Consider the following 27,650-nt stretch of genomic DNA (forward strand, 5'->3'; position numbering starts at 1 on the left):
CAGTATAATTTGTGGAGTGTTTCTGTTGGTATTCTTGTTGGGCACATTGATGGCAGTATTGTTTCCAGAAGCCCTCTGATGATTATGGGGAACACTGATAGCAGTATTTTGTATGGAGGCAATCTGTTGGCACTATTTATGAGTGTCCCTCTGTTGGAATTATTGTTTACAGGCAGTTTACCAGATAGGGTTTCTCTGCCGGTACAGTTTTATAGGGTGCACTCTGCTGGCACTGTCATTGAGGGTCCTATGTTTGTAAGCAGAAGTTACATAAAATTGGTAAAATGACCCTTGTGTCTCAGGTATCTAATATTATACCTAGTGTCACATGACTCAGGTCTGATCGCCACACTGATCACGCACACACATACAAGAGATGAGTTTTATTTTATAGTTTATTACACCCCAGTCATTTACATCAATATTTTACATGAATCTACAATCTACACTCACATTAAAATGTCTCTGCTACCTTTACTTTTTTCCGCAGTTTAACATTGAGAACTACAAACAATATGACAATCAAGACGGCGGCTAGTAGAAGCGCAAATTCCACATATAAGGCGGTCATCGCATCCGAGGTGGAGACTTTCAGGCCAAGAAAGTCCACGACAGGCGGGTCCTGCACTTCTGGGGGTGCACCTGTGGTGGTGGTGCTGGTGCTATTGCTGACTGTGGCCCTGGATGTTGTGCCTGCTGGAAGAAGATCAAGAAGAATGTCAATCACATTACTATGACCAGGGCTGGACTGGCCTATCAGAAAACCAAAGCTGTTTAACCAGGGGATCTGACATAGCTACTGAGCATGTGTGACCACTAGCACTGGGTATGTGAGATGGATATTCTAAGAAGAAAAAACAGAAAAAACGCAAGGCAGAGCGCCTCATAGCATGACACTGAGTGGGTAGATGGCAATCATGCAACGTATAAAGGTATAGGCTCACCTGGTGGGGTTGTGAGAAGTCACAACCACTATAAAGCGTATTCAAATTAGCAGAGTAAGTGATGGTCGCTGCTGAGGACTCTCCACCGCAGACTCAAGGTGTGCGTAATCAATGGCAAATTCAAAAACAAAAAAGGAGAAACTGTCCTCGCGCAGACCAAGTGTAAATTTCTAATTTATTAATACATACGAATCCATAGGTAACGCGTTTCGAGAGTCTTATGCTCTCTTTATCAAACCTCCAGGATGAATAAAAGCAACACATTAATCCAGTCCATATATACTCTCATATAAGCATTAGACATGCCCACAGGCGGGGCATACCAGAAGTCCAGTCATATTCTGTAGTGTGCCGGGCTGCACCACAGTCATGCGGCCTCACTATCCATCATATATTGTGATACTAGGATGTACCATAGTTCGAATAACATAAATACATGAATCAAAATTAAAATCAATCTCACAAACTCACCACACGCTCCCACGTAAGTTCTGTGTCCGTCGAGGACCTTTGCGCGTGCGCACTCTGATTCTGTGCGCCTAGCTAAAGGACGCGTCCGTCAAGGACCTTGGCGCATGCGCACTCGGGTCATGCGTGCCTAGGTAACCATGAACGCCAAAGATCCTATGTCTAATGACCGCAGAGGGAAGAGGGAGATTGGATTAACCCTTAAGGATCTAGAGGAAACTTTCTATATTACTGTACTCTGCTAGTATATTAAAAAGTCCATATTATCTTTTGCTTAAAAAGAAGGCTATAGAATAGGCTAAATAATAGCACATCCCCCCCAGTTAACTCATATAGAGATCTGTGTGAAAGATATATACAATAAAATAAATAGATGATTAGGTAAATAAATAAATATTGGGATAAATAAATAAATAAATACATGAATGGGTAGATAAATAACTGGGTCTATTTATACCTAGTATGGGCATACCCTATCCTAAGTATCCTAGTGGACCAAAAAATTACATATCGGGTGCATATATAGAAATATGTGGATAAATAGATACATAAATAGGCTCATACATAATGTGAGCTAATAAAACTCATATATATACACACACCAATCGATCAATATTAAAATACACGTATACACGAGTTCGTAGAAAACACCACTAAAACTTCATCATAATGTTATGAGGAAACAAAATGCATATAACAATGGATAAATATATATATATATATATACAGACACTATGTAACCAGAAAAGGTGGGGGGATCATATACCTCTTACCAATCTACATCATCCATCCTATATATTGCTCTCGATGGCCTCATTCAATCCCCAGGGAATCAGTGAGGAGATTTTATATATCCAATACATTTCTCTACGTCTCAACGTAGTGAACCGATTATTGTGCTCCTGGGGGACATGTTCAATTGGCAGAATACGGAAGCCACCGAAAGACCCATTTTGACAACTGCTAGCATGACGTGACACACTATGTTTCTCAAACTTATTAATAACATTAAATCTATGTTTGTTTAGCCTGGTACGTAGACTCATCTGTGTCCTCCCTACGTACTGTAGCCCACACGGGCATTCTAATAAATATATAACGAATGTTGTGGAACAGTTCATAAAATGGTTGATCTCAAAGGAATCACCAGTAGTGTTGCTCTGGAACCTATATTGGTTGTGTTTTATAGTGGAGCAGCACTTACACCGTACATTATAACATAGGCTCTAAACCATGTGGTAGCTATAGATGTTATAATGTACGGTGTAAGTGCTGCTCCACTATAAAACACAACCAATATAGGTTCCAGAGCAACACTACTGGTGATTCCTTTGAGATCAACCATTTTATGAACTGTTCCACAACATTCGTTATATATTTATTAGAATGCCCGTGTGGGCTACAGTACGTAGGGAGGACACAGATGAGTCTACGTACCAGGCTAAACAAACATAGATTTAATGTTATTAATAAGTTTGAGAAACATAGTGTGTCACGTCATGCTAGCAGTTGTCAAAATGGGTCTTTCGATGGCTTCCGTATTCTGCCAATTGAACATGTCCCCCAGGAGCACAATAATCGGTTCACTACGTTGAGACGTAGAGAAATGTATTGGATATATAAAATCTCCTCACTGATTCCCTGGGGATTGAATGAGGCCATCGAGAGCAATATATAGGATGGATGATGTAGATTGGTAAGAGGTATATGATCCCCCCACCTTTTCTGGTTACATAGTGTCTGTATATATATATATATATTTTTATCCATTGTTATATGCATTTTGTTTCCTCATAACATTATGATGAAGTTTTAGTGGTGTTTTCTACGAACTCGTGTATACGTGTATTTTAATATTGATCGATTGGTGTGTGTATATATATGAGTTTTATTAGCTCACATTATGTATGAGCCTATTTATGTATCTATTTATCCACATATTTCTATATATGCACCCGATATGTAATTTTTTGGTCCACTAGGATACTTAGGATAGGGTATGCCCATACTAGGTATAAATAGACCCAGTTATTTATCTACCCATTCATGTATTTATTTATTTATTTATCCCAATATTTATTTATTTACCTAATCATCTATTTATTTTATTGTATATATCTTTCACACAGATCTCTATATGAGTTAACTGGGGGGGATGTGCTATTATTTAGCCTATTCTATAGCCTTCTTTTTAAGCAAAAGATAATATGGACTTTTTAATATACTAGCAGAGTACAGTAATATAGAAAGTTTCCTCTAGATCCTTAAGGGTTAATCCAATCTCCCTCTTCCCTCTGCGGTCATTAGACATAGGATCTTTGGCGTTCATGGTTACCTAGGCGCGCATGACCCGAGTGCGCATGCGCCAAGGTCCTTGACGGACGCGTCCTTTAGCTAGGCGCACAGAATCAGAGTGCGCACGCGCAAAGGTCCTCGACGGACACAGAACTTACGTGGGAGCGTGTGGTGAGTTTGTGAGATTGATTTTAATTTTGATTCATGTATTTATGTTATTCGAACTATGGTACATCCTAGTATCACAATATATGATGGATAGTGAGGCCGCATGACTGTGGTGCAGCCCGGCACACTACAGAATATGACTGGACTTCTGGTATGCCCCGCCTGTGGGCATGTCTAATGCTTATATGAGAGTATATATGGACTGGATTAATGTGTTGCTTTTATTCATCCTGGAGGTTTGATAAAGAGAGCATAAGACTCTCGAAACGCGTTACCTATGGATTCGTATGTATTAATAAATTAGAAATTTACACTTGGTCTGCGCGAGGACAGTTTCTCCTTTTTTGTTTTTGAATTTGCCACGGATATTCTAAGAAGGAATAAAAACAACAGCAGGGGGTGCTGTGTAACTTCAATATCCAGACCCAGATATGATTATGTAGATATATTATTATAGGTAAAAACTATTGATAGGTCATAGACCTGTAATCCAACTCTGTAAAATCTTCTGCACTAACCTTCAGGTTCCGGAGCTAGACAAGGATGAGACCCGTTATCTGGATCAGGGAAGCCATTGCACTGAACCAGAGATCTGTAGTATTTCACAGACGCTTTAGGGAGGCGAGGCAGATTTGGGTCCGAAAAATTCACATAATATAAACCAAAGCGTTCAGCGTAACCAGATGCCCACTCAAAGTTATCCATCAGACTCCAGGCCGAGTATCCACGGAGATCAACATCATCGTACTTTACAGCTGAAGAACAGAAATGTAAGAGATAGAAGTATAATACTAAGCAACATTATAGTAATTACTTCTATATAAGAGCCGTAATATAGTAGTTATATTCTTGTATATAGGAGGCAGTATTATAGTAGTTATATTCTTGTATATAGAGGGCAGTATTATAGTAGTTATATTCTTGTATATAGAGGGCAGTATTATAGTAGTTATATTCTTGTATATAGAAGTAGTATTATAGTAGTTATTCGGTTGAGGGAAGAAACAGAGTGCTGTACCTCACACCTATGGCTGATACTAGTGCCGCTAGGCTAAATATAAAACAGATCAGAATTTTGTGTATGAATTGATCAAGCCACACTGCCCCATGTACCTCGTGCCGGTATCTGATACACATGGGTCCCTACACTAAGTCCATACCGTGCCAGTCAGTGGCCACCAACCCCGCAGGCGTGCACAGTCAGGGAACGGGGGCCATGGGACGGCCTGCCAACCCCCATGCCACAGGACCAGACCCAAAAACACCACACCAGAACCCGGCCAGCACCGCCGGCGGAGAAGGTCACCCCCAAGCAGCACAAGTCTGGATAAGGTATTACACTCACCATAGCTGCAGCAAACAGAATGGGAAAAAACAGGAGGGATTAAAACCATGTGCACTCAGGTGTCTCCTGCTAATTGCGGTCATGTGGGTCTCACCAGGAGGAGTGCAATACACGGAGAAAAGAGAGAAACAAAATGCGGTTCAGGGAAGAAACAGAGTGCTGCAATGGTAAGTGTAATACCATATCCATACTTGTGTCGTTTGGGGGCAGCCTTCCCCGCCGGTGGTGCTGGCTGGGTTTTGGTGGGGCTTTTTGGGTCTGGTCCTGTGACATTGGGGTTGCAGGGCCGTTCCATGGCCTCCCTCCCCTGCACGTGCACGCTTTGCGGGGTTGGCGGTCACTGACCGACACGGTGTGGAGTTAGCGTAGGGACCCGTGTGGACCAGAGGACCTGCGCGGTGGTACACGGGGCAATATGGCTTGATCAATTCATATACAGACACTCTGGTGTTGATTTTTAATATAGGCCTAGCGGCATTAGTATCAGCCATAGATGGGATGTGCAGCGGTTCCATTCTCTCCAGTTTGTGTATTATAGTAGTTATATTCTTGTATATAGGCGCAGTATTATAGTAGTTATATTCTTGTATATAGGAGCAGTATTTTAGTAGGTATATTCTTGTATATAGGAGCAATATTATAGTAGTTATATCCCTGTATATAGGAGCAGTATTATAGTAGTTATATTCTTGTATATAGGCGCAGTATTATAGTAGTTATATTCCTGTATATAGGAGTAGTATTATAGTAGTTATATTCCTGTATATAGGAGGCAGTATTATAGTAGTTATATTCCTGTATATAGGAGCAGTATTATAGTAGGTATATTCCTGTATATAGGAGGCAGTATTATAGTAGTTATATTCCTGTATATAGGGGCAGTAATTTAGTAGTTATATTCCTGTATATAGGGGCAGTATTATAGTAGTTATATTCTTGTATATAGGAGCGGTATTATAGTAGTTTAGGGTTAAACGAGCGTAATGAATTTGCACCGTTTGTTTAACTTTTATTTTAATCTGTTTGTATCACTTACACTTATATGTATTTAAGCACCTCCTTAGTGGCATGGCGTCATTCCGTAGACCGGAAGAAGCGTGGGAACACGTGAAACAATTGTTGTCTACACCTGAGAATACACCTGCCTCCACTCCCCCCTCCCTGCATGTTTGGATGTAACCTCCAGTAAAGTACCCCAGCGGCACACTATATCGGTGAGTGCACGTATCTTTGACTCTTTATTTGTACATTATAGTAGTTATATTCTTGTATATAGGTATTATAGTAGTTATATTCCTGTATATAGGTATTATAGTAGTTATATTCCTGTATATAGGGGGAGTATTATAGTAGTTATATTCCTGTATATAGGAGCAGTATTATAGTAGTTATATTCCTATATATAGGGGCAGTAATTTAGTAGTTATATTCTAGTACTTAGTGGTGGACAGTATTATTGCTAGCGTTCTATATAATTCTGTACCTTTTAGCGCCTCATTTATATAATTCTTATAATAATGTATTCTCCATTCATCATTCAGGTTTGTCCCGACCTCAGATATGCCATTTTCTGTGATATATATAGCGGGGTTGTTAAACTCTTCTTTTATCCAGCGTAATAACCTTCTTAGGCCAAAAGGTGTCACTTTCAGCCAAATGCTTCCAGATCCAAGCCAGGTCCGTTCGCTCCATAAATAAACCCCCCTGTAATGATATAGAAAAAAAACCCATCAAATGTAATTTTTTTTTTTTTTTAAACAAATTACTGTATATTCTATTTGTCAGCCATCACCTGTCCCCTTCATAAGCCTGGTAGTTTATATCATAGCCCAATGCTTGTCCAACCAGACATGTAGTGTAGTGGTTGAGGCCAAAGAAGTCGTACGTCCCTTTTATTCTTTGCTTCTCACTTTCCGTAAACTCTGGGAGCCTGGGGATAAAAAAAACCCCATATATATATTGAAATTATTATTCATACTATCAGATGAATTTGATACAGTCAGCTGTGGTAGGGATCACGGGTATGTATGAAGAATAAGCCAATGTACACACAGAGTTAAAAAAAATTATTATATATATGGTTGTAATTGATGCCACATCACTTCCCCTGCCCTCCATCTGATAGTTGACTGCCTATACACAGTATGAATAGATAACTGCCAAGTAGCAGCTGGTGGGTGGAGTTTGTTGTTGCTCATGTATATCCAGGACTACTGAGCACATGCACATAATGAAGAGGACTGCTTATTGTCCATGTTATTCAGATCGATAACTCTCAATCAGCTGCACAGAACAATGTGATACATCATTCTGTTCAGCTGCTCTGTCACTAGTTTATGCTTCCCTTACAAAGGACAGCATAAACCTGCTGACAGAGTGTCTTTAAAGCGGAACCCTCTGTCATTGTCAGTATACTCACCGGCTCTGGGGCAGCCCTGCAGCCAGGCTCCTCTCTCGGACTCTAGACTTCATAATTTCTGGATAGTCCCCAGTTTTAAAGATAGGATATCCAAACCAACCCGCGAAAAACTGCATGTCAATGAAAATAGAAAATTATCAGTACATTAACACTATTATGTGTGGTGATCCAGAGGAAGGCAAAAACCTTTATAAGGCAAATGTCAATTGCCCCATCACATGGAAAAAATTCTTCCCGCCTATCAGTGAGTAGGACCGCCCACCAGACTCCTAAGACCAAAATTAGTTATACCTGGTTATTTCCCTCTAATATATATATATATATATATATATATATATATATATATATTATATATCAGTCTGCTCAGCTCCTCCTTCTCTATAACATGATGCCTACTGGTCTGCAATTTTAATGTAACAGGTTTTATCCTTGATCCCTCAAACAGATGTTACATACCATCAAATACCTATATGCGGCATCCACGTCCTCTTGTTTATAAGGATTAATAGGTTCGGCCCAGTCAGAGTTGAGGGTGATGGAGATCAGACCGCCCTGAGAGGCTCTGTACTTATCATTATACAGGTGCCATACTTCTGCATGGGCTTTAATCAGGTTATGTCCCACCTTATATATACCAATCCCTGGGGACTGGATTCCTAAGAGGAACAAGAAACCAGTATAACAATAAACCACAAATATAAAGATTTGTAGGTAAGGAGATAAAAGCCAATGTAGCAGAGAACATTATACACATGGGTTGTTATATAGGAGACTACTACCCAGCAACAGGGTGAAAATGAGTGTATGTATACGTGGGGGGTGCTTTTATATGCCAGTCTAGTGCCACTTTCACACCCTGGGCAGATGGACAGTGGCCCTTGATGTAAGTTGTGGATAAAGTGAGCCAGACAGGAAAGTAGATGAACACAAGGCACATTTCTTTACTGAATAACTTGTAGGCAAATCTTCCAGTATAAGGAGGTACAGTTGGGGAGTGCGCTAATAGAAAGCAAGGTATTTGGAATCTACAGAATCGGTCTATACACCACTCGAGCCCATTGGAAATAGTATACTAGTCCATTGCTTCATTACTGAGAGGTGAATACTAGTAGGCTCATAGCAGATATAGTAGTAGTCAATGGTTTGAGCTGCAATGCCGCCGACCATGGGGTGCAAGTAATGTGTTGTGACAGCCATATCTATAGACCTGGCCTGAAGCCCTAAAAGGACCAAAATGTGCTATAGGGCTTTTGAAAATGTCTTTCTAAAGCCTGCTTTGTGTGTTTGTATCTCCTCCTTGGTTATCCCTCAGATTGGACAAGGTGTTTACTGTATTCTACGTCAGTGAACTAGCCAGACCTTCCCTCCGGGAAGGAACAACCAAGCCAAAGCGTTCTCCAGTCAAGGAAACCACCTCAGCAAGGTATCCATCCACAGACAGCTGTAGACGATTTCCCAGGGGGCAATGTTCTAGAATACACTGACACGTGATGGTGTCTCTGCGGTGTTTTGGTTGATCTCCCTGAGGTCAACCAGCGTCCTTTTGCATGCACTTACTAGTCATTGCTCCCACTAGCCAGAAACCTACTCCACACTGATGAGGGGCAAAAACCCCGAAACAGCTGTCTGTGGATGGATACCTTGTTGAGGTGGTTTCCTTGATTGGAGAACACTTTGACTTGGTTGTTCCTTCCCGGAGGGAAGGTCTGGCTAGTTCACTGACGTCGAGACATGTGATGGTGTCTCTGCAGTGTTCTTTTGCATATTCGATTTCCCAGGGGGCAATGTTCTAGAATACACTGACGTTGAGACACGTGATGGTGTCTCTGCTGTGTTTTGGTTGATCTCCCTGAGGTCAACCAGCGTCCTTTTACTGTATTCTAAGCAGTCCTGAGCATTGAGGCCTAACTAATAGAAGAAGGGGAAATACCCTCTTGAGCCTGTCTCATTCTACCACTAATGCCACTAGACTTGACAATGTCTGACAATCAACATTTCAACCAGTTGGAGCTGCCATACACGAAGCACACGTTAAGGTCTGGGGGAACTCATTGTCTGTTTGTTTGTCTGAGTGTTTGTGAGCAGCTTCCCGCATAGTAAGAGATAGAACAGTAGAAAGCTGCAACAACCCGAGCTAGTGAACACTGCCTTACCTGCATGTACATTGTAACTATCTTAACTTACCTAGGCCAAAAGAACTACAATAAAGATATTGGGGGAGATTTATCAAACATGCCGTAAAGTAAAACTGGCTTAGTCGCCCCTAGTAACCAATCAGATTCCACTTTTAATTCCTCACAGACTCTTTGAAAAATGAAAAGTGGAATCTGATTGGTTGCTAGGGGCGACTAGGCCAGTTTCACTTTACAGCATGTTTGATAAATCTCCCCCATTATCTTTTTAAGTGTCTCACTCTTTGCCGGTAATGAGATGACTCTGCAAACTTTGCTCCAGTCTGCACAGCAAAGCTGAAAAGTAAGCTGCTGAAAACAGAAAATGTCTGCCTATTATGAGTGTTGCAGTGTGTAATCTGGTATATTTAAGTGTGAATAAAAATATATTATAGTAAATCTGCCAGTTTTTACAACAGGTTTTTCAATGACTATAATGTATAGTAATTACCTGGTGCAAAGGATCCTTCTCCATAGCCCAAGTTGGCAATGATGTATGGCTCATTCAGAGTGATCCAAAATTTTACTTTGTCACCCAGTCTTTGGAATAGAACTTCAGCATAGTCCTTAAACCTATCTATTATGGTCTCGTTCTCCCAACCACCGACGTTCTGCAAAGCTTGAGGAAGATCCCAATGATATATAGTGACCTGCACAGATAAAAGCATGTTGAGTAGTGTCAACGGATATAGTCATCTTCATTGTGGATTTGTTGTTGAATCAGGTTTATGAATGGGGGGCTGTTTTATCACCTGTGGTGTAATACCGGCAGCCATCATGCCATCGATCAGACGAGAGTAGTAATTGACTCCAGCTTCATTGATGTGATCCTTTGTGCCATCTGGGAGAATTCTAGGCCAGGAGATTGACAATCTGTAATGTGAGACCCGAAGGTTCTTGAGAAGTTCCACGTCATCGTCAATCCGGTAGTAGCTGTTGCACGCCACGTCTCCATTAGTACCATCGACAATCTTATTTGGTGTATGAGAAAACGTATCCCAGATACTGAGGCCTTTTCCATCCGCCCTCCAGGCCCCTTCAATCTAGAAGGAAAGAAATTTTATTTTTCTTTAGTGCATTTTATTTTAGTACATTCAAATCAATTTCAAATGGAAAAAAAATGCAAGAATTCTTTTATGCTTTCACGAGAAAAGACTGGTTTGAAATTTGAAAAAAAAATTGAAAATTTTCCAATTTTTAAAACTATTTCACAGCAAAGGTATCTAGTCTAAAGTGAAGATGTCTCCTACAGCTCCAAGATATATTTTACCTGAAAAGCTGAAGAGGCTACACCCCAAGCAAAGTCATTCCGGAACTCTCCGTATAGAAATTCCTCATCCTTCTCCATGGGGATGCCATTATTACCAATGACTTCAGCATAGTAAATAGCTGTGCGTTTTGCAGCCCTTGCACGTGTAGGGTGATTGAAATCCACATGGTGAAGACCAAACCGGAATCTGTATCCTTGATCCCACTCGAAGCTGTCCATAAGAGAGTTGATAGAGTAGCCTCTCAGATTCACACCGTCTAAACTGAGAGCTTATAGGGAAGAAAACAGAATCATTGTAGTTGCACCCCGTACTGGTATCTACCTATATATAACTAACAAAGAAAGTCTCTCCACATCTACTCAACAATAACTATTTCCCTTTGCAGACATTTTCTATTTTTGTTTGTGTTACAGTATATACCTTCTTGCCATATATATATAGAGGAGTGTCGCACTTCAGTGCAGTTTACAGCCATTTACTTCAATAGAGATGATCTGCAATACCCAACATGGACAAATGTGGCGCTGGTTTTCAAGGAACCATTATTGTTTGTCATTTGACACTCTATACATTATATCTTGTCTTGGTGAACTGTTAACAGATCTGTTGATTCATCCCCCAAATTTTGCTACTAACCTTTCAGGGCTTCGTCAATATATGTCTTGTGATAGGAAATTCGAGCAATGTCGTCAAAATCGGTGCTCCTGTCCATTGCAACTCCATTCTCAGTGATATATATAGGGACATCTTCATACTCTTCTTTCACCCAGTTAAGAAGCCTCCTGAGGCCCCAGGCTACTGCTTTGACGTTCTCATCAGCCGTGTGCGGCCAGCTAGCATCAACCTCTTCTGTAATGTCAATGTCATTTTGGAAAGATGGGGAAGAAAGGATTGCAGTTTTATGTTGAACTATTTTTGTGGAGTAGATGTTTATGGAGAAAACATCAGCTGTCCCTTGAATGTAGGCCTTCTCCTCATCAGTAAAAGCTGGAAGTCTGGAAGATTGGAGACCTTGTAGCTCACTCTTGCTGGCCACCTGCCATTTCATTACCTCTGGGTAGTCACCATTTTTGAAGATTGGGTGTGCAAACCATCCCAAGGTGAATTGCAGGTAGCGATCTGCAGCTTCTATGTCCCTTGGTTCTGTGTGGTCTTTGGGTTCCACCCAGTTAGTGTTGAGGCTCAGAGAAATGACACCTCCTTGACTTTTTCGATATTGCTCATCGTAGGTATGATAGACTCTGGCATGGACTTTGATAAGATTGTGAGCCACTCTGTACGGAGCGTAACCAGGATCATCTTTCACTCCAGGTGGATAGAGACCAGTACCATAACCAGCAGTTACTATGGTGTGGGGTTGGTGAAAAGTCATCCAGAACTTGACCCTATCTCCAAATGTTTTAAAACAATAGTCTGCATAGCTGTGAAATGCCTCAAGGACTATATCACTCTCCCAGCCACCGATGTCCTGGAGAGCCTGAGGGAGGTCAAAGTGGTAAAGGGTGACCATTGGTGAGATGTTGTTTGCCAGTAGGCCATCAATGAGCCTGTTATAATACTCCACACCCTTAGTATTGACCGTGCCCTGTCCAGTTGGGAAAATTCTAGACCATGAGATGGAGAAGCGATAACTGTTGACGCCTAGACTCCTCAGCATATACAAGTCCGCATCCAGCTGGTGGTAACTATCGCAGGCAATGTCTGCGTTGCCATTATCGAAAATATTTCCTGGGATATGTGTAAAAGTGTCCCATATACTTGGTCCTTTTCCATCTTCATTCCATCCTCCTTCAATCTGAAATGCTGAGGTCGAGACTCCCCACTTAAAATCACTTGGAACAGTAGAATAATGGTACATGTCCCTTTCAAAAGCCGATTGTCCTGAGAACCTCTCCCATACCACTTTAGCCTTTGAGGGGACTTCTGATGCTGGTAGAGCTGATGTGTTTCTCATACCTGCCCACTGTGCATGATAAACTTTTTTGGCCAATTTCGTGATTGGGAAGCCATTATTTTCAGCAATGCTGGAAATGAGATAAGCCGATTGCTTGGGGGTTCTGGGTCTGTTTCCATTTTCAAAATCTACATGATGTAAACCAAATCTTTGACTGTATCCTTGAGGTCCCTCAAAGCCATCCAGGAGGGAGCGGACTATATAGCCATGTACAGTCACATTGTCAGAATGTACAGCTGCAACAAAATAATAGTTGATAGGGTAAGGGTAGTGTATCAACACACAAAAACTCACATGCATTAATACTAGAAATTTAATTTGTTTCTAAATTCTCAGATATTTGTATATCATCTATTGTTCTCTGGTTACCTTCCAACCACAATTGTCTATATTAAACTTTAAAACACCATGTGTTTACCTTTCAGAGCTTCATTGATGTAAGCCGTCAAGTAGTCCACCCGATCCTTGTCATTGTACACCTCTCCAGTGTATGGTGTTGGCATACCATTTCCGGTTATATATATGGGTAGTTGTCCTTTTGTGTATTCTTCCTTGACAAAGTTCAGAAGCCTCCTGAGACCCCATGGCACCACGTAGAGCCATGGAGAAGAAGTGGACGGCCATGAAGGATCCACGTGTGGTGCGAATCCTCCAATGTTATCATAATGAGCCACACAGCTACCACTTTCGGAGGCATTGACCATTCGGGAAGTATAGTGGGAGATGCCAAGGAAATCTGCAGTGCCTTTGATATCGGCCTTCTCCGCCTCAGTAAATGTGGGCAGCTGAGCCACTGTAGAGGAGCACTGAGTATTTATGTGATTGACTTGTGTCTTAAGAACTTCTGGGTAGTCCCCATTGACAAGAATTGGATGGGCAAACCACCCAAGCATGAACTGGAGATATCGCTCGGCTGCACTCACATCATCTGGATTAGTAGGGTCTTGTGGTTCTGCCCAGTCTGAATTCAGAGAGATTCCCACCTGACCTTGTTGCGAGGCCCGGTACTTGTCATTATAAACATGCCAGGCCTTAGCGTGAGCTTTCACAATGTTGTGTGTCACCTATAAGGTACAATATAGAAGACTTAATCAGTGAAATGCTCATCCATTCCATGTAAAAAAAGCTTAAAAAGACTGAGGACTAGATGGGTCTCAGCATCTGGAGCACCACTAATCCAAACTTTTGACATTTATCTATGATATACCTTGATACACTATAATATAGGACAAATAGGAACAAGGAAAATAATTGAAAATACTTTCTAAAAATTATTTTTTAACAAATTTAGTATTTTCTAAAAAAAAAATAATAGCAATATTCAGATTTGGTTTCCTGTTTGTACCTTGAAGGAGGCAATTCCTGGATCACTGACCATGGGCGCATGTTGTCCGGTGCCGTAACCAGCATAACTCACCACCCAAGGTTCATGGAATGTTATCCAGTGTTTGACTCTATCTCCAAAAGTGCTGAAGCAGAAATCTGCATATTCCATAAACGCCTGGATGGTGGATTCATCCTGCCAGCCCCCGGACTCCTGCAGAGCTTGGGGCAGATCCCAGTGATACAATGTCACCATCGGTGTGATGTTTTCTTTGATTAACCTATCAATTAATCTGTTGTAATACTTCACTCCGGCTGCGTTGACTTTGGATTTCAGTCCTGTTGGGAATATTCTGGACCAGGAGATGGAGAAGTGATAGACCTTAGACTGGAGGCCCTTCAGGAGATACACGTCATAGTCAATCTTGTAATAGGTGTCGCAGGCCACATTGGCGGTTGCATTGCTATCAGCGTGACCATTTTGCCCGAAAACATCCCATATAGATTGTCCTTTTTCCCCCTTGGCCCAGCCTCCTTCTACTTTGAAGGCTGAAGAGGAGGAGCCCATAAGGAAACCATTGGGGAATGTGCCCTGCAAGAAGGCGTCTCTCTCTGCTGGTGTCTGGCCAGAAAATTTCTCCCAGACTGTGGTAAATGATGAGCGGGATGATAAAGTCTTCTCCACAGGATTCTGAGATCTATAAGATACAGGAGAATAGGTTAGTATATAGAACATTAATACCAAGGTCTTTATTTACTTAAGTATCTACAGTTTGAGGGTTCTTAAGTAAGGATGGTCCGAACCTGCCGAGGTTCGGGCTCGTACGAACCCGAACTCTCTGCAATGATTCCCGCTGTCTTAAACCTCCATGCAGAGGGTGGATACAGCGGGAAGACCGCCTGGAAAACTGGGATACAGCCTATGGGTGGGCTGTATCCCGGTTTTCCAGTCGGTCCTCCCGCTGTATCCACCCTCTGCACGGAGGTTTAAGACAGCGGGAATCATTGCTGAGAGTCCGGGTTCGTACGAGCCCGAACCTCGGCAGGTTCGGACCTTCCCTATTCTTGAGTCTCTTGATTTGTAATCAATATTAGGGTAATGTGGGCACCTGACCTCTGTTCTGCGCACCACAGAAGCTAGCAGGGGATGGCGAGGTATCTGGGCACATGCTCAGCTATGAAGCCATGGGTGGTTACTCCTATATACTTCAGTGAAACAATCACAAACATGGCCAATTATTCTCCATCTGGTTTCCTTCTCTATGTAGCCTCCTTGGCTTGAAGGTCTGGGAAGTGAATGGAAGTTGAACTGGAGTAACCCAATATGGCCACATGAGTTTCACTCACTTTTACTGTGTATGTAGGCATCTCAAATTGTTGGCCATTTGATGACTACCCAGCAATCTGCAATAAATTTAGCCTGGATAACCCTTTTAAGACATGTCACAGGAGATGCCACCTGGTCTTATGGCTCCTTTGGCTTTTATCTCTGAGCAAAACAGACCAGACATAATATACATGAGGAGCCAAGTTTGCCAAAAGTTTATTGACCCCAGAAGGGGGGAGGAGGAGTCGTTTTTTTTAACAATAGCTATGGCTCACCTTACACTCCCAGCAGTTGGTGTAGGTAATAATTGACTTATGTCGTATCCTATGAGCCTGGGGAAGGACGCACTGATTTCTGTAATGATACAACACAGTATATATATAACATTATTCTGCTTCAAATCTTTAATAAAAACTGAGTAACTGGGTAAGTAACTATGTCAGTACAGTGGTGCCTTGGATTACGAGCATATTTTTTCTAGGAATTCAAATTACTGTTAAACCAAAGCAAATTTTCCCATAGGAAATCATTGAAATGCAGAAAATTGGTTCCACACTCCAAAATAATGATTTTTTTTTAATTCTGTATAACATGTAAAACAAATGAAACAAACATTTAGAAACAGCTAAATATGTTGTAAGTGCATAAAGCTGACAAAACAGCAGTTTGTAGGTACAGGATGGAACTGCAGATTCCCATAATGCAGTAGTACAAAAGGCTAGAATAGAGAAGCAGGGATGCTGTTACAGGTCTGTGTGGTCACATGACAGCAGTGGGAAAGGGTGTGTGTGTGTGGGGGGGGTCTACATGGACCAATCAGGAAGTGAGAATCACAGAAGTAGGCAGGAGGACAATAACAGAAACTTGTCTATACAGCAGTGTGAATGGCTGAGTGTAAGTGCAGACAGACTATAGCAGCAGTGTGTACAGCTAAGTGTAAGTGCAGGCACATTATAGCAGTGTGAATGGCTGAGTGTAAGTGCAGGCACATTACAGCAGCAGTGTGCAGGGGCGTAACTACCACTATAGCAGCCATAGCGGCTGCTATGGGGCCCGCCGCATCAGGGGGCCCGCCGCATCAGGGGGCCCCATGGCCTGCTCCTGCAATACACTGGGCCCCCTGAGCCGTCATCATTTGCAGCACTGGGTGGCCCTGCTGGTCTCCTGGGTTTTGCAAATGTCCCTTTAACTGCAAGTACTCCTGACCACAGCTAGCAGTTATGTAGTTATGACTTCACTTGACCGTTTAGTGGTCAGTCGGGGGGGGGGGGGGCAATCAAAAGTTTGCTATGGGGCCCAGCCATTTCTAGTTACGCCCCTGGCAGTGTGTATTGCTGAGTGTAAGTGCAGGCACTGGAAAGGATGGGAAACACAAGGGCTGACAGACTGCAGGGAGCATGAGGGAATGAGCAAGGGCAGATGTAGGCACATAGAGAGGTTACAGCTATGAAGAGATTATCTCCACAGTCCTGTCCCCTGATGCAAGCCCCAGCCTTAAGTGGATCTGCTATGATTTGGAAGGTGAGGGAGACTTCCTGGGTCAGAGTACAGGGCTGTAGACCACGCTAAGTAGACCATGCTGCTCCCCCACTCGCCTTTCCACCCAGGACAGGGAGCTCTTAAACCAAAGCAATGCTCTTAAACCAAGTTACAATTTTGGAAAATTGTGAGCTCTTCTTGCAAAACGCTCTTAATCCAAGTTACTCTTAAACCAAGGTACCACTGTACTTAGTTTTATCGTTCTCATATAGATTTTGGGTAAATTTTCACGTGTCCCTTTATGTACATAGCTGCTCTCAAAGTTCTGGTGGTTGCCACTGGAAACAGTCAGCAGTTTAGCTCCACCCCCTTGACAGTCATGTAACCTAACTGCTGTTTTATGTGTAACTGTCATCTGAGTTCCCACAATGCAATGAAAGCAGCAAAAATTTAAATTTAGAATTGAATGGAGAGTAAAACCTCAACAGAAGTGATTACATCAGGATCTATGTACAGTGCAGATACCCTCAAATATAATTTTTCTCTATCTTGGTTCTATTCCTGGTTTTGGGTAAAAAAATCCTATGTGTGACTCCAGCATATACTGTGTCATCCCTCTCTGTAGGCTACAAAGTCATTGTCACAATGGTCGTTGTCTCACCCGAGTATACATGGAACATGAGGACATATTTTTTATCCTCTGATAAAACATTGCAGTCAGTCAGGGATAAAGTGAAGACGAGAATCTCCATGTTCTTCTGCAAAGAAAAATAACCGTGATATTCATTTTAAAGGGAATCAGAAAATGACGTACAGTTTAAATAATGTTTTTATGTTGAACATATTTATTCAGATTTTTTTTTCCCTCCATCTATATTATAAAATATTCCTGATATCTTGCAGTTTTCATTCTCTTCACTGGGGCTAAATCTAAGCTGAGACTTCCTGTTGTGTCTGTGGTGATGAGAGGAGGCTGCTGTAAAGTGATCTGTACAGCATTGCAGCGTCATGTGACACCAGTAGTTACTGCAGATAGCATTAATACAAGACAATAGCAGCTCCCTGTGAAATGACCTCTTCAAAGGTCACAGAGTGTGCTCAGTAATATTTCACATTCATCTCAAGGGTATAAAGTATTGTCGTCTATGTCCATGAGTCTTGTAGTAAAGCATGTCTTTAACTCCTTCCCTCCGCAGGACGTACTGGCACGTCCTGGCGGTGGGGTGGGGAGGTTCAGAGAGGCCCCGCTTTGAACCTCCGTGATCCCAGCTGCTTACTGCAGCACGAGACCGAGGCTAATTAGAGGGTGCCGCCGATCGGACAGTTAGATGCAGCTGTCAAACATAAAAGAAAATCATCTTCCCTTTAAGGAATGGTACGCCCTCCTTTAACTTGGTTGGTTTTGATGGGAATACCCTTTTAATGGACACTCGCATTGCTGAAATTCCTACTTCCAGACCGATTATCATATATATATATATATATATATATATATATATATATATATATATATCTTTATTGCGATATCAATTGCTGACTAATATGAACTCCGGTCAAAGATGAACTGAAGGGCTGTAAATGTTAGATGATTTGTCGGCTATCAGGCTTAAGGAGAACAGGAGTCTTAGTAATCTTGGAATATGAACTTCAGTCAACAAGCAAAGGATTAGAGCTGCGAGAAAGCAATTCAGCTACAATAAAGGATTCCCCCACGGTGAGAAAAAAAAAGGAAACTGCCTTCGAAATTGAGGAGGGGAGGGGACAGCACATCCAGCTTTATAATAATAATATTATTAATTATTGTCATGTAGAATTTTAATGGCTGAATCAGGTGATAGAGCCCCCCCCATCTGTCTTACAGCCTAAAAGCTGTGGCATCTATGGGTGGTTTATATGGCCGTGATCAAAGTTATCTTCAATCCCAGCCATAGCCAGAACCTGCCGCATATAGAGCAGGCTCAGCTCCTCAGCCTGCCGCATATTGTCTTAGATGTTGCCAATGAGTAGTGTTGAGCTGATCTGTCCAAATATTCGGGTTCGGAATAAACCCAAACATTTTGACATATGACTCAAACCTTCCAAGGAGAACTCATTGGACCTCTTTGTCCATAGTGACCAATCACTGTGCGGCTTTAATGTCTCCAGAGCTGTTTAGGAGGTTAAAGCTGAGCTCTGATTGGTTGTAGCAAATGAGATCCATTATACTCCCTTCCCTACCGACCTTGTCTGTTATCCAGTCCTGCAGCTCCTGGGGATCCCGACAGTCATGATGTATATTCAGGGCAAGGAAGTCGACAGATTTCTGAAAAAAAAGCAGAAGGAAATAAATAGGGAGGTACAGGGTAAGCAGTCACAACAGTGACAATCTGAATGGCTATAGGGGGTGCAGGGTAAGCAGTCATAACCAGGCGATGGGCAAAGGAATATGCACCAGAAATCCTCTTCAGGCCAATTTCCATGCTATTTTCCCCTTGTGTGGATGGGATTTGTTAGATTCTCATCCACTTACGCTGATACTTTATTTAGTTGAACTGATTGTTCAGAAAAACTATAAGTGTATTTACCAGAAAACTCCCTCGAAGCGAAAAACCGGCGTCCAGGAGGGGCGGGGGCAGCGCAATGGAGATCCGTCCACCTGACGAAACAAGGATGTAGACCTGCTCTGTTAATCATTATAACTATCATTTATAAGAAGCATACACATTTTATTTTTATGATCCTTTAGGACCACAGCGTCTGGTCTGGAGTTGGTATACAGTGGGATGTGGTCCAACATTTGTATACAATGAGGGTATGGCCTAGAATCTGTATACAGGGATCATCTAAGCTGGGATCTGAATACAGTGGGGTCTGGTCTAACGTATATACAAGGAGGGATTGCTCTGGAGTCAGTATACAGTAATCATCTGGGCTGGGATATGTATACAATGGGGTCTGGTCTAAGGTATGTGAACAAGGAGGGTCTGTATGCAGAAAGGGTCTGATCTGGGGTCTGTTTACAAGGAAAGGCTGCTCTGTGGTTCAGGGCTCTGTATACAGGGAAAATCTGACCTGTGGTCTGTATTCAGGGGGTCGGGGTCTATATACAAGGAGACTCTGGACTCTGGTCTGTACACAGGGGTCTAGTGTGGGGCCCAGGGCCGGATTAAGGTTGGTGGAGGCCCTGGGCGACAACCCCCCCAATAAATAAAATAACTATGCCACGATCTATACAGATGGCAGCTTACTGTAGGCGACTTAGCACAGGCCCTCCTTGCTCCCGGCTGTATTGCTTAGCATCCTCCTCTGTTGCGCACGTGATGGTCACTAGAGGCTGCAGTGCAGAGGAAGATGCCAGATCCTAGAGACAGGAGCGGGGAGGGCTAAGTATCAGAGTTTATTCCCACATTGTGTTTGTGTTAAAAATGCAATGTGAGAACACAGCACTTTCTGTGCGCTGTTGCCCACCGATCTACTAGGATTCCTGCTGGTGGGGGCCCCTAAGTGGTGGAGGCCCCGAGGCACGTGCCCCTGGTGCCCTCCCTTTAATCCGGCCCTGGTGGGGCCTGTATACAAAGGATCTGGCTTGTTGCAAGTCAGATTTGTGATAGAATTTAATACGAAGCCTAAGTATTACAAACAGTGCCACTCCTGTCTATAGGCTAGTACTGCAGCTCTCCGTATATGCCATTTTTTAACCTATACACCCTTAACCATGCCGAACACTTGTCTTGCAGGTAGAGGCTACTACATCTCTGTGCACTGTACCAGATATATACTGTATATAGTAATGTATGTGAGTGTGATGTATACTGTATATAGTAATGTATGTGAGTGTGATGTATACTGTATATAGTAATGTATGTGAGTGTGATGTATATAGCAAATAGTAATTAACTGAGTGTGATGTATATAGTATATAGTAATGTATGTGAGTGTGATGTATATAGTATATAGTAATGTATGTGAGTGGGATATATACTGTATATAGTAATGTATGTGAGTGGGATGTATACTGTATATAGTAATGTATGTCAGTGGGATGTATACTGTATATAGTATATAGTAATGTATGTGAGTGTGATGTATATAGTATATAGTAATGTATGTGAGTGGGATGTATACTGTATATAGTAATGTATGTGAGTGGGATGTATACTGTATATAGTAATGTATATGAGTGTGATGTATATAGTATATAGTAATGTATGTGTGATGTATATAGTATACAGTAATGTATATGAGTGTGATGTATATAGTATATAGTAATGTATGTGTGATGCATACAGTATATAGTAATGTATGTAATTGTGATGTATATAGTATATAGCAATGTATGTGAGTGTGCTGTATATAGTATATAGTAATGTATGTGAGTGTGATGTATACTGTATATAGTAATGTATATGAGTGTGATGTATATAGTAATGTATGTGAGTGTGATGTATACTGTATATAGTATTGTATGTGTGATGCATACAGTATATAGTAATGAATGTGTGATGTATACTGTATATAGTAATGTATATGAGTGTGATGTATTCTGTATATAGTAATGTATGTGAGTGTGATGTATACTGTATATAGTAATGTATGTGAGTGTGATGTATACTGTATATAGTAATGTATGTGTGATGCATACAGTATATAGTATATAGTAATGAATGTGTGATGTATACTGTATATAGTAATCTACGTGAGTGTGATGTATACTGTATATAGTAATGTATGTGAGTGTGATGTATATAGTATATAGTAATGTATATGAGTGTGATGTATATAGTATATAGTAATGTATGTGAGTGTGATGCATACAGTATATAGTAATGTATGTGAGTGTGATGTATACTGTATATAGTAATGTATGTGTGATGTATACTGTATATAGTAATGTATATGAGTGTGATGTATACTGTATATAATATATAGTAATGTATGTGAGTGTGATGTATACTGTATATAGTATATAATAATGTATATGAGTGTGATGTATACTGTATATAGTAATGTATGCGAGTGTGATGTATACTGTATATAGTATATAATAATGTATATGAGTGTGATGTATACTGTACATAGTATATAGTAATGTATGTGAGTGTGATGTATACTGTACATAGTATATAGTAATGTATGTGAGTGTGATGTATACTGTATATAGTAATGTACATGAGTGTGATGTATATAGTATATAGTAATGTATGTGAGTGTGATGTATACTGTATATAGTAATGTTATATGAGTGTGATGTATATAGTATATAGTAATGTATGTGAGTGTGATGTATACTGTATATAGTATTGTATAGGAGTGTGATGTATATAGTATATAGTAATGTATGTGAGTGTGATGTATACTGTATATAGTATTGTATAGGAGTGTGATGTATACTGTATATAGTAATGTATATGAGTGTGATGTATATAGTATATAGTAATGTATGTGAGTGTGATGTATACTGTATATAGTAATGTATGTGAGTGTGATGTATACTGTATATAGTATATAGTAATGTATGCGAGTGTGATGTATACTGTATATAGTTTATAGTAATGTATGCGAGTGTGATGTATACTGTATATAGTATTGTATGTGAGTGTGATGTATATAGTATATAGTAATGTACTGTATGTGAGTGTGATGTATACTGTATATAGTATATAGTAATGTATGTGAGTGTGATGTACTGTATATAGTATATAGTAATGTATGTGAGTGTGATGTATATAGTAATGTATGTGAGTGTGATGTATACTGTATATAGTAATGTATGCGAGTGTGATGTATACTGTATATAGTAATGTATGCGAGTGTGATGTATACTGTATATAGTAATGTATGTGAGTGTAATGTATACTGTATATAGTATATAGTAATGTATGAGTGTGATGTATACTGTATATAGTAATGTATGTGAGTGTGATGTATATAGTAATGTATGTGAGTGTGATGTATACTGTATATAGTAGTGTATATGAGTGTGATGTATACTGTATATAGTATTGTATAGGAGTGTGATGTACTGTATATAGTATATAGTAATGTATATGAGTGTGATGTATACTGTACATAGTATATAGTAATGTATGTGAGTGTGATGTATATAGTAATGTATGTGAGTGTGATGTATACTGTATATAGTAATGTATATGAGTGTGATGTATATAGTATATAGTAATGTATGTGAGTGTGATGTATACTGTATATAGTAATGTATGTGAGTGTGATGTATACTGTATATAGTATATAGTAATGTATGCGAGTGTGATGTATACTGTATATAGTATATAGTAATGTATGTGAGTGTAATGTATACTGTATATAGTATATAGTAATGTATGTGAGTGTGATGTATACTGTATATAGTATATAGTAATGTACTGTATGTGAGTGTGATGTACTGTATATAGTATATAGTAATGTATGTGAGTGTGATGTATATAGTAATGTATGTGAGTGTGATGTATACTGTATATAGTATATAGTAATGTATGCGAGTGTGATGTATACTGTATATAGTATATAGTAATGTATGTGAGTGTGATGTATACTGTATATAGTAATGTATGTGTGATGTATATAGTAATGTATGTGAGTGTGATGTATATAGTATATAGTAATGTATGTGAGTGTGATGTATATAGTAATGTATGAGTGTGATGTATATAGTATATAGTAATGTATGTGAGTGTGATGTATACTGTATATAGTAATGTATGTGTGATGTATATAGTAATGTATGTGAGTGTGATGTATATAGTATATAGTAATGTATGTGAGTGTGATGTATATAGTAATGTATGAGTGTGATGTATATAGTATATAGTAATGTATGTGAGTGTGATGTACTGTATATAGTATATAATAATGTACATGAGTGTGATGTATACTGTATATAATAATGTATATGAGTGTGATGTATACTGTATATAGTAATGTATGTGAGTGTGATGTATACTGTATATAGTATATAGTAATGTATGCGAGTGTGATGTATATTGTATATAGTATATAGTAATGTATGTGAGTGTGATGTATATAGTATATAGTAATGTACTGTATGTGAGTGTGATGTATACTGTATATAGTAATGTATGTGAGTGTGATGTACTGTATATAGTATATAGTAATGTATGTGAGTGTGATGTATATAGTAATGTACTGTATGTGAGTGTGATGTATACTGTATATAGTAATGTATGTGAGTGTGATGTACTGTATATAGTATATAGTAATGTATGTGAGTGTGATGTATATAGTAATGTATGTGAGTGTGATGTATACTGTATATAGTAATGTATGTGAGTGTGATGTATACTGTATATAGTAATGTATGCGAGTGTGATGTATACTGTATATAGTATATAGTAATGTATGTGAGTGTGATGTATACTGTATATAGTAATGTATGTGAGTGTGATGTATACTGTATATAGTAATGTATGTGAGTGTGATGTATATAGTAATGTATGTGAGTGTGATGTATATAGTATATAGTAATGTATGTGAGTGTGATGTACTGTATATAGTATATAATAATGTACATGAGTGTGATGTATACTGTATATAATAATGTATATGAGTGTGATGTATACTGTATATAGTATATAGTAATGTATGTGAGTGTGATGTATACTGTATATAGTATATAGTAATGTATGTGAGTGTGATGTATACTGTATATAGTATATAGTAATGTATGCGAGTGTGATGTATACTGTATATAGTAATGTATATGAGTGTGATGTATACTGTATATAGTATATAGTAATGTATGAGTGTGATGTATATAGTATATAGTAATGTATGTGAGTGTGATGTATATAGTAATGTATGTGAGTGTGATGTATACTGTATATAGTATATAGTAATGTATGAGTGTGATGTATACTGTATATAGTAATGTATGTGAGTGTGATGTATATAGTAATGTATGTGAGTGTGATGTATACTGTATATAGTATATAGTAATGTATGAGTGTGATGTATACTGTATATAGTAATGTATGTGAGTGTGATGTATATAGTAATGTATGTGAGTGTGATGTATACTGTATATAGTATATAATAATGTATGTGAGTGTGATGTACGTCTCCAGTGCATTATGACACTCACCTCCAGCAGAATACTCCTGGTGATATAGCCTGTATACCTTCTCATGGGCGTCCAGCAGAACCTGCAGGGATTGTGAGTCTGTGACATCTGCAGGAACATCGAATGTTATCCAGGTCTGGACCAGATCCCCGAATGAACGGAATGCAAGTTCAGCGTATTCTGCATAGGAATCAATAGGGCTGGGGCCACCTGTAGAAAGTCTATGGAGGTCAGCGCCATGTAAGATCACGATTGGTCTAACATTGGCTCCGTACAGCTCCTGGAGAAGGGTCCTGTAACACTGCAGCCCCCCCTTATTCTGGCTCCAGTCCAGCCGTACCTTGTAGTGGGTGACGCCATACTTCTGTAGGGTCTGGATCTGATCTCTCATGTTATTCAGAACCTCATTGTTACACCCAGCCACCATACGTGACCTATGTCCATTGTAAGAAACGTCTATATGACTCCATAAGGGTCCGCCAATGGCCATGAGGTTGGTCTCTGGGAGCTTTAAGATCCCATGACATAGTGAGGGAATGAGGACGAGGAGGACCCCTCTCCACACCGCTCCCATCTTCACCAGTGTTATCCAGCACATACAGCTCTGACACTTATATAATGGCCGGGGCTGTAAAACACACAGTATCTCCTCCACAGATGATAAAACAGCTATTTATGGACAGATATCGGTTAATCTATCACATGATGGATGGAACGGCCACTTGGGCACATCGTAAATTATTAGCAGGGTTCCTGTGATTGCTAAAACTGATGCATATGTACTCCAACCCCTATTCTGCACTATATGTTTCCTTATAGAAATGGCTAGCCAGTGAATAAAGAGTGGACAGTACAGAGACCTGGTGGATGCATCCACATTAGTATTCATGGAACCCCAATGGAACATATAAGGCCTTATTCACACGTCCCGCAATTATTCACATGATTGCGGATCCGCAATTACAGATCAACTTATTGACCCTTCTTTTCCATTCGCCTATTCATACAGTCTTGTGGATCTGCAATCCGTACCGCAAAAAATAGGACATGTCCTAGTGCGAATTGTCATTGCGGTACGGATTACCAATAGAAGTCTATGGGATCTGTGTTTTTTGCAGAAGTCTAAGCAAACTAGTTGATTTATTTTTTTTTTATTTTTTTCACCAGTTCAACATTTTTGCTGATGGCCTAAGGACGCAATTACGGACCATATCTCACGGATCACGGAGTAAAAATAGTGGATCTTTTTGCGGATCTGAAAAATCACTGAACGTGTGAATGAGGCCTTATGGTCCTTTAACAAGGGCTGATATGTTCTGCTTTTCAAGTATTCTGATTTCCCTGGAATGAAACTACCAGAAATCTCAAAAGAATTAAACACTTGCAAAGCAGACTTATACACTAGTTTCCATGGTTACAGACTACAGACAGTCTTGTGTAGTCAGACCCTGCAATCACACTTCACTTGTGCCCCCCCCCCCCCACCCCCCAGAAGCATCAAATGGAAAATCTTTACAGCATGACCACAGGATTAGATTATAGTGATTTTTTTTGTTGTTGTTGTTGTCTCTAACCATGGAGACAGAGTTGTGCCCAAGAGCTGCATGCACAAAACGGTACTGGACTTTGGTAACCGAGACTGTTAAGTAAAGTGTCATAAAAGGCAAAAGTAATACAATGTAGTATATGATATGCAAAGTCTGCGTGCCAGAGAAGCAGTGCTCTGCAGCCTCAGATATGTTTTGTTTGGAGTGTTCCTTTAAAGGCATTATCCTATCTCAAAAAGGTGCAGCACAGGGTCTCCCTTACTGTTTATGTGGCTGGCCATAGTTCCCTGTGACGCATGATGGCTGGAGGCATCATGTGTAATATTAATGAATATAAATTATGGCAATACATCTACAGGACATGTGTGTATTCCTATGATCTGTGTCATATAAAATCAAAGGGCTTATTCCCATGCCCTGTATTTATGGATGCTACAGACAGGGAAGCCCCAGAGCCTGGTAAACACTGCAGACAACATAGAGTCCTGTTAATGTAGCAGCTGCAGCACTACCAGCCTCATCACAGCAATATTTTTTTTATTTTTGCATTTTCTTTTTTGTTCCTCCCATTCTAAAATTCTCAAAACTTTCATTTCTCCATCAAAAAAGTCATACGAGGGCTTATTTTCTGCTAAAGCAAGTCTACTTTGTGATGATACATTTTATTTTACCATACAATGCATGGAGAGATGGAAAAAAAAAAATCTTATTGGAGGTAATTTTGGGTTCTTTCATTTTAACGCAATGCAATTCACAGTAAACGGACATATCTCCGTTCTCTGGGTTGCTATGATTACAATGATATCCAATTTATATACAGTAGGTTTTATTTAAAGGGGTTGTCCAGTGAAAAACGTTTTCTTTC

At 40.1% G+C, this 27,650-nt stretch overlaps 1 protein-coding gene across 1 annotated transcript; it reads right to left on the minus strand.

The window, feature by feature from the left end:
• Window positions 1–454: 454 nt before the first annotated feature.
• Window positions 455–25,812, minus strand: LOC138801753 (lactase/phlorizin hydrolase-like). Its single transcript, XM_069984848.1, has 17 exons — window positions 25,260–25,812; window positions 19,729–19,799; window positions 19,386–19,466; window positions 17,826–17,922; window positions 15,961–16,039; window positions 14,381–15,056; window positions 13,454–14,099; window positions 11,718–13,271; window positions 11,081–11,349; window positions 10,563–10,853; window positions 10,262–10,460; window positions 8,096–8,295; window positions 7,640–7,749; window positions 7,013–7,150; window positions 6,704–6,924; window positions 4,394–4,630; window positions 455–696 (listed from the first exon to the last, which is right to left on the minus strand). The coding sequence occupies exons 1-17, from the start codon at window positions 25,810–25,812 to the stop codon at window positions 455–457; spliced, it is 5,664 nt and encodes a 1,887-aa protein (XP_069840949.1).
• Between the last annotated feature and the right edge of the window lie 1,838 nt (window positions 25,813–27,650).

Source organism: Dendropsophus ebraccatus, chromosome 9, assembly GCF_027789765.1.
Source record: "Dendropsophus ebraccatus isolate aDenEbr1 chromosome 9, aDenEbr1.pat, whole genome shotgun sequence".
In the NCBI taxonomy this organism is placed as follows: domain Eukaryota; kingdom Metazoa; phylum Chordata; class Amphibia; order Anura; family Hylidae; genus Dendropsophus; species Dendropsophus ebraccatus.